Source organism: Cetorhinus maximus, chromosome 22, assembly GCF_964194155.1.
Source record: "Cetorhinus maximus chromosome 22, sCetMax3.hap1.1, whole genome shotgun sequence".
Taxonomy (NCBI): domain Eukaryota; kingdom Metazoa; phylum Chordata; class Chondrichthyes; order Lamniformes; family Cetorhinidae; genus Cetorhinus; species Cetorhinus maximus.
This window is the reverse complement of record NC_135900.1, coordinates 63,994,901-64,007,875: the sequence shown is the minus strand read 5'-3', so window position 1 is coordinate 64,007,875 and position 12,975 is coordinate 63,994,901. Positions and strand designations below refer to the sequence as shown.

Below are 12,975 nucleotides of genomic sequence, written 5' to 3'. Positions count from 1 at the left end.
TGCCCTCAGCATTCTTCTCACCATGCTCCTCTTCTGACTCACGTCTGGATTCATCCTCTGTGGCCTGTGGAGCTGCCTCAAGATCCTCTTGCTCCTGTGTGTCCCCCCTTGCCAGTGCCAGATTGTGGAGAGCGCAGCATACAACCACTATCAGTGACACCTGCTCTGGGGGGTATTGTAGTGTTCCCACTGAACAGTCTAGGCATCGGAAGCGCATCTTCAGAAGACCTATGGCCCTCTCTATCACTGCCCTTGTGGAGGCATGACTACTATTATAATGCTGCTCTGCCTCTGTTCTTGGATGGCGGAGAGGCGTCAAGAGCCACCTCTTCAATGGATAGCCCTTGTCACCCAGCAGGCTTCCATCCAATCAGGCTGGAGCACTGAAGAGCCTCGGCACCCATGAGTGTCTGAGGATATAAGCGCCATGGGAGGTACCAGGGTACCGTGCACAGACTTGCAGAATCTGAGTCCTGTGGTCACACACTATCTGGACGTTCATTGAGCGGAATCCCTTCCTGTTGACCAAGGCACCTGGCTGACCCGTTGGCTCCTTGATGGCTACGTGTGCAGTCAATTGCACCCTGGATGTGGAGGAACCCAGCAATTGCTGCAAAGCCTCTGGCTCACTGAACTTGGCTGGCTTCGTCCATGCGGAAATGAATAAATATCATTACCCACTTGAACAGAGCTTCTGTCACCAGCTTGACATAACTGTGGACAGCTGATTGGGGCACTCCACACAGATCCCCCACTGACCCCTTGAAAGAGCCAGAGGCATAGAAGTTGAGGGCCAATGTGACCTTCACAGCCACTAGCATGGGATGTCCACCCACACAGTTGGAGCTGATCTCAGGGCCAATCACCTGACAATTAGAGATCACGGTCTCCCTGGAGAGTCGGAGCCTCATTTGGCATTGCACCTCGGACATATTCAAGTAGCTGCATTGCCACCTGTAAACCCTGGCAGCAGGATAGTGGTGTCTTCTGCAGCCCCTTCCGCCTTGGACTACCTGCTGGCCCTGTGCCCCTTGTACCTGCACCTCTCCTCCCACAGGTCCCTCCCCTGGAAGCTGCATTGGGACAGGTGGCCTCCTCTCCCTTCTGCCCCTCTCTTCCTCCTTAGAGGAAGTGCCTCCAGCGGAGACCATAATCCCCATTACCAAGGTTTCAGAAGGCTGTCTGATACCTGGAAGGGTCCACAGGGTCAAAATCCATGGGGGCCTTGGAGATCCCAATGAGTCCTAGAATGAAGCCTAGAAATGCTAAGAATGAAGCTCAGAACAGGGATGAAGCTGTCACATTCAAATAAGCAACCAGCAGCAAACTTTCTCCCAAACTCTTCACTACTCACACTGGCAATGCTGCTGGCCCTTTTTATCCCGCCCTTGGATGAGGTTATGCAAAATGTGGGCTGCCCGCCTGCCCATTTTGCCCGTACAATGAGTGAGAAATCACATGGGCAATGTAAAATTGGGATCAATTGGGTTTTTAATGGCCTTAAGTGGCCTCTTAATTGCTGTCGGGTGCGGCTCCAGCACCTGCACGTGCCCGCTGACCTGAAGATTGCGCGCGTGTGAGATGATGTCGGGACACTCCCCCCAACGTCTTCTCACACTATTTTACACAGATCAGGTAAGGAGCGTGCCCGCCCGCGAGGTGTAAAATTCCACCAATGGAGTAGGATCAGATGCTGTCGTCTCTCATTACAGTGACAATGTAACTACTTCTGCAAAGTTCCCTCCAATGCAAGTATCTGAGGGAGTTTCAAACCTGAGTACAATTCCTTTTGGTAAGGCAAGAGAAATCAATTGGAAAAGAGTCTTTAGTGCCAGAAGCTTCACTTAGAGGACAGTCACCTCAGTCCTCAAAAGAGTCAAGAGGAATCCATTCTTAGCTTTGTATAGGTGCTCTTCATCGAAACAATGGCATGAATTTTGCACTTGTTGCGCACGTGTGACCAGCGGGCCAGGGAGTGGATGGGAAACAGTTCCCTGACCATCATTTCACACCGGCTGGCCAATTAAACGCACCCTGAGAAAGGCTCAACACTGCTGGTGGGGGCATGAAGAGGGCAGGCCCCTACATCACCGCGGGTGCTTGTGAGCACTTCCACTGAGCTCCCTGAAGGTACACAGCTGCCCCAGGGAGCTGCAGACCTCCAAATAATAAAAGAAAGCACAAAATTCCTGCACAAAATGTCCAGGCAGCACAATCAAGCACCTGAAAGCATAACTCATTAAAAAACAGTCCCCAGAGATTTCTTATTTTATATCCTAACAGGGATTTCATCCCGGCCTTGGAAGAGGTTTCATCAAAAATGTAAAGCCCGCCTGGCCGATTGGCCCATCCACCATCAGTAAGGGTGGATGGGCCACGAAAAATCAATTACAAGTGGGCCGTTAATGAGTTTAATTGTCTGCTTAATTGTCGGTAGGTGCTCTTCCGACTTTTGCGTGTTCCCGCCGAGCAAAATATTGCACGAGTGCACAATGACATCAGGATGCTCGTCCGACATCATCTCGCGCGATTTTACACCCGTTCGGGTCAGGCGCGCGATGGCCACGGGATGTAAAATTCTGCCAATAAGTTGGAAACTAAAGCAAGTAAAGTTGACTGAATAAAATTAGCTAGCACGTGTGAAATTATTGGAAGCTTTGGATGGCACTTGTTGTAACCACATAGATCCCGTCCACTTCTTTGGATGTTTGTAATTTAGTGGATTTGAATGATGATGTGTGAACATGACTTCTGCATTATGGAAACAAGTTACTGAAGCCTTTGATGTGATCATTAACATGTGAGGTGAAGGGGTAGGGGGAAGTTTTATTCAGTTTTGCAACTTTTATTTAGTGAAAGCATTCCTTTATCAGTGACTGCCTCATGTTGTTAGCTCAGGTGGATGACTATCCCTCTCCATCCATTTCCCTCCTCTTGATATGGGCATGGAGGGTCTAGGAGGGAGGGTTTCAGATTTCTGAGGCATTGGGACCGCTTCTCAGGCAGGTGGGACCTGTACAAGGAGGACGGGTTACATCTTCATTGGATTGGGACCAATATGCTCATCAGGAGATTTGCTAGTGCTGTTGGGGAGGTTTAAACTAGCTTGGCAGGGGGTGAGAACCTGAGATGGAATTCAGATAGGAGAGGAACAAAGCTGGAAAAGGTAGGAAGAAAAATAGTAAGCAAAATTGAAAGCCAGTGGAAACAAAAGCCAGCATCAAATAGAGTCAAAATATAGAACTATGTTAAAAACGCAAAATTAAAGGTACTCTATCTGAACGTAGGGAGCATTTGCAACAAGGTAGATGAATTGACAGCACAAACAGAAGTAAACAGGTATGACCCAATTGCCATTACAGAGACGCGACTGCAGGTGACCAAGGCTGGGAACTGAATATTCAAGGGTATTCGATATTTAGGAAGGATAGAGAAAAAGGAAAAGGAAGTGGAGTAGTGCTGTTAATAACGTATGAGATCAGTACATTAGTGAGAGAGGATCTTAGACCAGAAGATCAGATGTAGAATCAGTTTGGGTTGAGCTAAGAAATGACAAGGGGTAGTAAGCATTGGTGGGAGTTGTTTCTAGGCCACCAAACAATGGTGGTTATGTAAGGCACGGTATAAATCAGGAAATTAGAGGTGCATGTAACAAGGATAATATAGTAATCATGGGGGAATTTCAATCTATACGCAGACTGAGTAAATCAAATAAGCACTAATGCTGTGGAAGAAAATCCCTGGAATGTATATGAGATGGGTTCTGAGAAAAGTATGTTTTAGATCTAGTATTGTGAAAGGACTAATTAATAATCTCATTTTAAAGGAGCCACTGGTTGGGGAATCTCAAATACCAGGGCACAGTTTCAGGATAAGGGGCAGACCATTCAAGGCTGAGATGAGGAGAAATTATTTCACTCAAATCTGAGGGAATTAAGGGATATGGGAAGTAGGTGGGAAAATGGAGTTGAAGCTCAAGATCAGCCATGATCATATTGAATGATGGAGCAGGCTCAATGGGCCATATGGTCTACCCCTACTACTATTTTTTATGTTCTTGTGAGCCTTTAGGAAAGAGTGACCATAATATTACAGAATTTTACATTAAGTTTGAAAGTGATGTCGTTCAATCTGAAACTAGGGTCTTAAATCTAAACCAAGGAAACTACAGAGGTATGAGGGGTAGGTTGGCTGTGGTAGATTGGGAAACTACATTAAAAGGTGTGATGGTAGACAGGCAATGGCTAGCACTTAAAGAATTACTATATAGTTGACAACAAATAAACATTCCTTTGAGGCACAAAAACCCAAATGTAAAGTGATCCAACTGTGACTAACAAGAGAAGTTAAAAATTGCATTAGATCTAAAGAAGAGGCTTATAAAGTTGCCAAAAATAGTTGTAAGCCTGAGGATTGGAGCAATTTCGAAATCAGCAAAAGAGGACCAAGACCAAGAAACTGATAAAGAATGGGAAAATAGAATATGAAAGTAAACTAGCAAGACACATAAAAACAGATTTCAAAAGCTTCTATAGGTATGTAAAAAGGAAAATATTAGCAAAGACAATTACAGGCAGAGACAGGAGAATTTATAATGGGGAATAAGGAAATGGCAGAGAAATTAAACAAATACTTTGTGTCTGTCTTCATGCAGAAAGATACAAAGAACCTCCCAGAAATATTAGAGAACAAAGGGACTAGCGAGAATGAAGAGCTGAAAGAAATTAGTATTAATAAAAAAGTAGTACTGGAGAAATGGGACTGAAAGATGCAAGTCCCCTGCAGCTGATAATCTACATCCCAGAGTGTTGAAAGGGGTGGCTATAGAGATAGTGGATGCATTGGGCAAGCATCTTCCAAAATTCTATAGATTCTGGAACAGTTCTTCCAGATGAGAAGGTTGCAAATGCAACCCCACTATTTAAGAAAGGAGGGAGAGAGAAAACGGAGAATTTATACAGACCTATTAGTCTGACATTAGTGGTAGGGGAATTGTTAGAATATATTATAAAGGATTTGGTAACTGGACACAGTAAATAATGGTAGGATTGGGCAGAATCAACATGGATTTATGAGAGGGAAGTTACGTTTGATGAACCTGTTGGAGTTTTTTGAGGATGTAACCATCAGCATAGATAAGGGGGGACCAGTGGATGTAGTGGACTTGGATTTTCAGAAGGCTTTTGATAAGGTCACACACTGGAGGTTAGTAAGCAAAATTAAAGCAGATAGGAACGGGAGAAACATACTGACATGAATTGAGAATTGATTAAAGGACAGAAAACAGAGTAAAAATAAAGGATCATTCTCAGGTTGGCAGACTGTGACTAGTGGGGTACCACAAGGATCAGTGTTTGGGCCCCAGCTATTCACAAAATATGTCAATGATTTGGATGTGGGGACCAAAAATAATATTTCCAAGTTTGCTGATGACACAAACCAGATAGGAATGGGAGTTGTGAGGAGGATGCAAAGAGGCTTCAAGGGGACTTAGATAGGCTAAGTGCAAGAACTTGGCAGGTGGAATATAATGTGGAAAAATGTGAAGTTTGGTAGGAAATACAGAAAGGCAGAGCATTTCTTAAATGGTGAGAGATTGGGAAGTGCTAATTTCCAGAGGGATCTGGGTATCCTTGTTCATGACTCGCTGAAAACTAACATGCAATTGCAGCAATTTTTATGAACATACAAATTAGGAGCAGGAGTAGGCCACTCAGCCCCTCGAGCCTGCTCCGCCATTCAATCAGATGATGGCTGATCTGAATGTAGCCTCAACCCCACATTCCTGCCTCTGCATGATAACCTGTCACTCCCTTGTTGCATGATAACCTGTCACTCCCTTGTTAATCAAGAATCTATCTAGCCCTGCCTTAAAAATATTCAAAAACTCTGCTTCCACCGCTGTGTGAGGAAGAGAGTTCCAAAGACTCTCAACCTTCTGAGAGAAAAAATTTCTCCACATCTGTGTCTTAAAGGAGCGACCCCTTATTTTCAAACAGTCACTCCTAGTTCTAGGTTCTCCCACAAGAGGAAACATCCTCTCCACATCCACCCCATCAAGACCCCTCAGGTCTTCAGCCAATTCAATTCACTACACAAAATATTAAGGATGAGATTTCAGAATACTTGGAAGTGCATGGTAAAATAGGGCAAAGTCAGCATGGTTTCATCAAGGGGAGGTCATGCCTGACAAATCTGTTAGAATTCTTTGAGGAGGTAATGTGTAGGTTAGACAAAGGAGAGCCAATGGATGTTATCTACCTGGACTTCCAGAAGGCCTTTGACAAGATGCCGCACAGGAGGCTGCTCAGTAAGATAAGAGCCCATGATGTTAGAGGCAAGGTACTAGCATGGATAGAAGATTGGCTGTCTGGCAGGAGGCAGAGAGTGGGGATAAGGGGGTCCTTCTCAGGATGGCGGCCGGTGACTAGTGGAGTTCCACAGGGGTCAGTGTTGGGACCACAACTTTTTACTTTATACATTAATGATCTAGATGAAGGAACTGAGGGCATCCTGGCTAAGTTTGCAGATGATACAAAGATAGGTGGAGGGACAGGTAGTATTGAGGAGGCAGGGAGGCTGCAGAAGGATTTGGACAGGTTAGGAGAATGGGCAAAGGAGTGGCAGATGGAATACAATGTAGGGAAGTGTGAGGTCATGCACTTTGGTAGGAAGAATAGAGGCATAGACTATTTTCTAAATGGGGAGAGAATTTAGAAATCTGGAGTGCAAAGGGACTTGGGAGTCCTAGTCCAGGATTCCCTTAAGGTTAACTTGCAGGTTGAGTCGGTAGTTAGGAAGGCAAATGCAATGTTGGCATTTATTTCGAGAGGACTAGAATATAAAAGCAGGGATGTGCTGCTGAGGCTTTATAAGGCTCTGGTCAGACCACATTTAGAATATTGTGAGCAATTTTGGGCCCCGTATCTCAGGAAGGATGTGCTGGCCCTGGAGAGGGTCCAGAGGAGGTTCACGAGAACGATCCCAGGAATGAAAGGCTTAACATATGAGGAACGTTTGAGGACTCTGGGTCTATACACGATGGAGTTTAGAAGGATGAGGGAGGATCTGATTGAAACTTAAAGAATACTGAAAGGCCTGGATAGAGTGGGCGTGGGGAAGATGTTTCCATTAGTAGGAGAGACTAGGACCCGAGGGCACAGCCTCAGAGTAAAGGGAAGACCTTTTAGAGCAGAGATGAGGAGAAACTTCTTTAGCCAGAGAGTGGTGAATCTATGGAATTCATTGCCACAGAAGGCTGTGGAGGCCAGGTCATTGAGTGTATTTAAGACTGAGATAGATAGGTTCTTGATTGATAAGGGGATCAAAGGTTACGGGGAGAAGGCGGGAGAATGCGGTTGAGAAACTTATCAGCCATGATTGAATGGCAGAGCAGACTCGATGGGCTGAATGGCCTAATTTCTGCTCCTATGTCTTATGGTCTTATGATATGAAGAAATGGCTGAAAGCACTAGATAGATTAAAGGCCATGGGCCCTGACGACATCTTGACAATAGTACTGAAGAGTTAAGCTTCAGAACTAGCCGTGCCCCTAGCCAAGCTGTTCCATTACAGCTACAACACTGGCATCCACCCAGCAATATGGAAAATTGCCCAGGTTATGTGTGATCCACAACAATCTGGCCAATTACCTCCCTATCAGTCTACTCTTGATCATCAGCAAAGTGACAGAAGGTGTTGTTGACAATGCTATCAAGCAGCATTTGCTCAGCAATAACTTGCTCACATATGCTCAGTTTGAGTTCTGCAAGGATCATTCAGCTCCAGACCCTATTGCAACCTTGCTCCAAACATGGATAAAAGAGCTGAACTTAAGAGGTGAAGTGAGAGTGACTACCTTTGACATCAAGGCAGCATTTGACCAAATGTGGCATCGAGAAGCCCTAGCAAAACTGAAGTCCGAGGGAGTCAAGGAGAAATGTTTCACTGGTTTTGTTGTACCTAGCACAACAAATGATGGTTGTGGTTGTTAGAGTTCAATCATCTGTGCCCCAAAGCCTTGCCACAGGATTTCCTCAGGATAGTGTCCTAGGTCCAATCACCTGCAGCTGCTTCATCAATGACCTTCTCTCTATCATAAGGTCAGAAATGGGGTGTTCGCTGATGATTGCACAATGTTCAGTTCCATTTCCTCAGATACTGAAGCAGTTAGTGTCCATCTTCAGCAAGGCCTGGACAATATTCAGGCTTAGGCTGATAAGTGACAAGTAATATTCACACCACACAATTGCCCAGCAATGACCACCTCCAACAAGACGGAATTTAACCATCACCCCTGCTGTTCAACTACGTTATTATCGCTGAATCCCCCATCATCAATATCATGGAGATTACCATTGACCAGTAACCGAACTGGACCAGCCATATAAATACTGTGGCTAGAAGGGCAGGTCAGAGGCTAGGAATTTTGTGGTAACTCATTTCCTGACTTCCCAAAGTCTGTCCAACACCTACAAGGCACAAGTCAGGAGTGTGATGGAACACTCTTCACTTGCCTGAATTAGTGCAACTCCAACAACATTCAAGAAACTCATCACCATCCAGAAAATAGCGGCCCGCTTGACTGAAGCCCATCCACCCCCTTAAACATTCACTCCCCCCATCTCTGGCATTAAGTGGCAACAGTGTGTACCATCTACAAGATACAATGCAGCAACTCGCCAAGGCTCCTTTGACAGCACCCTACAAGTCCGTGCCCTTTACCACCAAGAAAGACAGGGGCAGCTGACGCATGGAAACACCACTGCCTGCAAGTTTCCCTCCAAGTCACACACCTTCCTGACTTGGAAATACATCACCATTCCTTCACTGTCACTGATTAGTGGAACTCTCTTCCTAAGAGTTCTCTGGATATACCTACACCACATTGACTGCCACAGTTCAAGAAGGTGCTTCTCAAATGCAATTATGGACGGGCAATAAATGCTGGCCTTGCCAAGGGTGATCACATACCATGAATGAATAAAAAAATTAGTGGAACTCTCTTCCTAAGAGTTCTCTAGATATACCTACACCACATTGACTGCCACAGTTCAAGAAGGTGCTTCTCAAATGCAATTATGGACGGGCAATAAATGCTGGCCTTGCCAAGGGTGATCACATACCATGAATGAATAAAAAAATTAGTGGAACTCTCTTCCTAAGAGTTCTCTGGATATACCTACACCACATTGACTGCCACAGTTCAAGAAGGTGCTTCTCAAATGCAATTATGGACGGGCAATAAATGCTGGCCTCACCAAGGGTGATCACATACCATGAATGAATAAAAAAATTGCACACATACATCATCCCTGACTAATTTACTTAATTTTTTTAAGAAGGTCACCAAAATGGTGGATAAGGGAATGTCTTTAGTCTTTAGAATGCTTTATCACATGGTTATTGAGAGAAAGACCATAGATTTAAAAGGGAATTGGAATAATATTTGAAAAGGAGGAATATAGCAGGATTCTGTAAATGAACAGGGAAATGGAGATACTGGCAGTTCTAGATGAGGAACCAGCATGCATTGGGCCTCATCCTGTGCTGTAAATGTTATGACTGCACAATTCTGTAAGTTAGAGATAGTCATCCTCAAGCTCTTTGATACAATCAAATTTTGAGTACTCTGTTCAGTTCTGGTAACTAACAATCTGTGGAATTTCGAGGCCAGTGTATCCAGTCAGTGTTGTGTGGGCTTGCAGGGTCTATGGACATCTGAAGAATTTTTAGTGGGCCCCCTAAATTGTCAATCTGTAAAGACTTGCACTTACAGCAAGTACTTGCTGAGGGAATAGGTGGCATTAAGCTCCACTGACACCAATATAAAAGGGTCTAACGAGACAGTAATGTTATAATTCTAAACATAAATTTGCAATAATTCTTGTAATGCTGAGGCTTACAGAAGAAACAACTGAAAATGTTTTAAAGTGATGACCTCAGAGCATATTATTGCTCAATAGGTGCCGTAACAACAGGCAGAAATTTCATGCACATTGATAAAACCATTATTACAAAACAGATTGAGGGCATTGCATTCAAATAAAACAACAGTTATAGCATCATTTTAGATAATTTTCAGTTGAGCAACTCCGTGAAACATCCAAATCTTTCATCAGAACTGCATTTTCATGTGTACCAGGACTGAAAAAGCAAGATATAATCATTAATTTTATGCTGAGACAATAAAAGGCAGTTCGAATCTTGTTACATTCTAAGAAATCGCTTCACTCCAGTTTTCTTAGCATGAATCTTGTACAGTAAGGCCACTCTGCATGGTTAGCTGTGAAAGTTGGTCTGTTTCACTTACCCAAAGTATCACACTTGTTTCTAGCTCTACAAATGTCTTCCCTAAAATCAAACAAATTAAACTAGATAAGAATTTTTAGTAAAGAATGAAATTCTGATCAGTACTGACAGGAAATTAAAGTACAGCCTTGGGGTAGGGGAAGGTTAGGGGGTAAAAAGTTACTTACTTTCATTATTAGGAACTTGAAGTAATGTGGACTGAGCAGATACTGGACCCTGAGGGTCAGTGAGTACAAATCCAAGTCACAGACAGGTGAAGAAAGAGCTCTTCCTCCTCTTGTCAGTGTTGCTCAATTTTGGAATTCAGTGCACCCAGAGTTTAAACTGAATATGTCAGTATAATGTCAAGATTACTCTGGCCTCTTGGTCATTACTGCTTGGAAGTGTCAATGATAATTAACAGGGAAGCACAGTTTGCCTTCAATCAAGTCAACAGCTGCTCAGAGCTTTCCTCATTGCAAGTTGCTGATTCTGATCATATGCCCTGAACTGATGGTTGCAAACAATGTATTGCACCTTTGTTTTACAACAGTACCCAGTCCGTGAGTTAAACAGTACTGGCTGATTTCCAAACACAAAACCTACCCAGCACAGGCCAGCTGAGTAGCTTTCCCTATTTTGCTTTTCCTCTATTTTGCTAGTAATCCACATTTTATTTGTGGTTAATATATTGAAGGATATTTATCTTAGAAATCATCAAATAAAGAATTTAGTGTAACAATCTAGAATCAGGCAATGGATGTGGAAATTGGTCATTTGGAAGCACAGATATGCATGCAACAGTTACCTAGTTATGAGGACTGCAGTGTCATGATGAGATGGGTGAGCATCATCCAGAATGTTCTGCATCTGCTGCCACACGCAGAACTTATGAAGAGTTGTAGCTGCGTTAAAACTGATGGATGGTCCTTCCTGAATAGGTGAAGAATAAAAGGCATTAATAATGTGGAATGGAATTTATTCTTTTGCCTGCAGATTTTTCACCCTCAGCCGCAGCAATTTAAAATGAAGGGCATTTTTGTAGAAAATCAATTCATACCAGATGTCAGCATTTCACACTGGCATCACACATTGGCACATTCAGAGATTGCTTAGGGAATATCAGTGGGAATTGAGCCCTCCTCTCCTCATTTGCACTGCTACTCTAATCAGGACCTTCTGTCCTCATTCCCACTCCCACTCAAGTCAGGCTGATAATAAGCTATAATAAAAACAGAAAGTCCTAGAAATACTCAGCAGGTCTGGCAGCATCTGTGGAGAGAGAAACAGAGTAAGCATTTTGAGTTGAATATCACTCTTCAACTATTCGACTCGAAACATTAACTGTTTCTCTGTCCACAGATGCTGCCTGACCTGAATATTTCCAGTACTTTCCGTTTTATTTCAGATTTCCAGCATCTGCAGTATTTTGCTTTTATTTTAGTGATATTAAGCTGAACTGAGCTAGGCCCTTCTCTCCTCAGTCTCACTCAGGGCTGGCTGCTTTAGCTTGGACTGGGCTGAATCTTTCTGTCCTCAGTCTACTCAGACTACTAATGAAAGGGTCTCCAGCCACTGCACCTGGCAGGTGGTGATACGTGAGAGAATAGAGGTATCCACTCAGAGTACTGTAATGGCTGGATTTCCTTCAGGGCTGGTCCAATCCAACCCATTCAAATTGGACCAGAATAGACAGGTCAATTAATGGCAGCAGTCAGGTAGGTGCAGGACTGAGGTGATAGAGGAGAGTGAAGGGGACAAATGGATGAAAATAAAGGAGATGGAGAAAGGGAAAGACGGTAGCAGGAAAGGGGAAATGGAAGGTGTTGACGTGTAAACAGATGTGATGGGGGTTTGAAAATGAGGCAATAACTGTTAGGCAAATAGATGAATAATTTTGCTTTTTTTTTTGCTCCAATACAAATTTTCAACAGTATGTGTTACAATACCCATGTAACTGCTTGTTTTCTCATGTCACAGGTTTATAATCAAGGTCATTGTTGAGTTGTCAGCTTGCAGGGGATTGTGCTAGCTTTTCTGAAGCTGTTGCTAGTTTTCTAGACTGTAATAACTGAATCAGGAAGATGGATGGCTTTTACCGCTACAATTGCCAAAGTGCTGTTGGGGGAAGTGTCACCCTGTTGAACACCCAAAGACGCTGTTCACATAAGCAAGCTGCAGAGTGCACATGGGGAAGTGGAGCGGCACATCACTGGGGCTATAACCACCCACAGGATAAAGTTATTCTAAGGAAGGGACTTTACCAAAGAAGCCAAATGCCAGAACCTTAATCCAAGTCAGTGGGCCAGGTGAGCATGCCACAAAGCATGCCTTTCCTTCTCGCACTCAAATCATTGAATAGACTTTCTCCAAAATTCCTTCCATCTGAATCTTCCCAATGATACATGTACGTGTAATCACACCCACAAGGGGTTGCATGATAGCTGCTTCAATCTGCTACTTGTGCTCCTCATATTTCTGACCTCTTGATTCTCTTTCTCTACTTGTAAGTCCAGGTACCTTAATGAAAGAATGCTCACTGACAGAAAGTGAAGAGCAACATGGGTTAGAAGGCTGCATGACACAGTTCAAATATGCATTGTATAAAAATAGATAGTGTCATACAGAATTGTGCTCGAGTGTGTAGATGTGTGGCAGTGAGTGAGTGTGAGTGAATGAGTGAGA

The 12,975-nt window shown here is 43.7% G+C and overlaps 1 protein-coding gene across 1 annotated transcript in view; it reads right to left on the bottom strand.

The window, feature by feature from the left end:
* LOC144696757 (A disintegrin and metalloproteinase with thrombospondin motifs 20) overlaps nucleotides 1-12,975 on the bottom strand; it is a 440,683-nt gene that overhangs the window by 283,372 nt on the left and 144,336 nt on the right. Inside the window, exons 6-7 of the mRNA XM_078568442.1 lie at nucleotides 11,099-11,223; nucleotides 10,313-10,353 (exon numbers count right to left, since the gene is read on the bottom strand). Of these exons, the coding sequence (XP_078424568.1) occupies nucleotides 10,313-10,353; nucleotides 11,099-11,223 (166 nt within the window). The remainder of the gene's footprint in view (nucleotides 1-10,312; nucleotides 10,354-11,098; nucleotides 11,224-12,975) is intronic.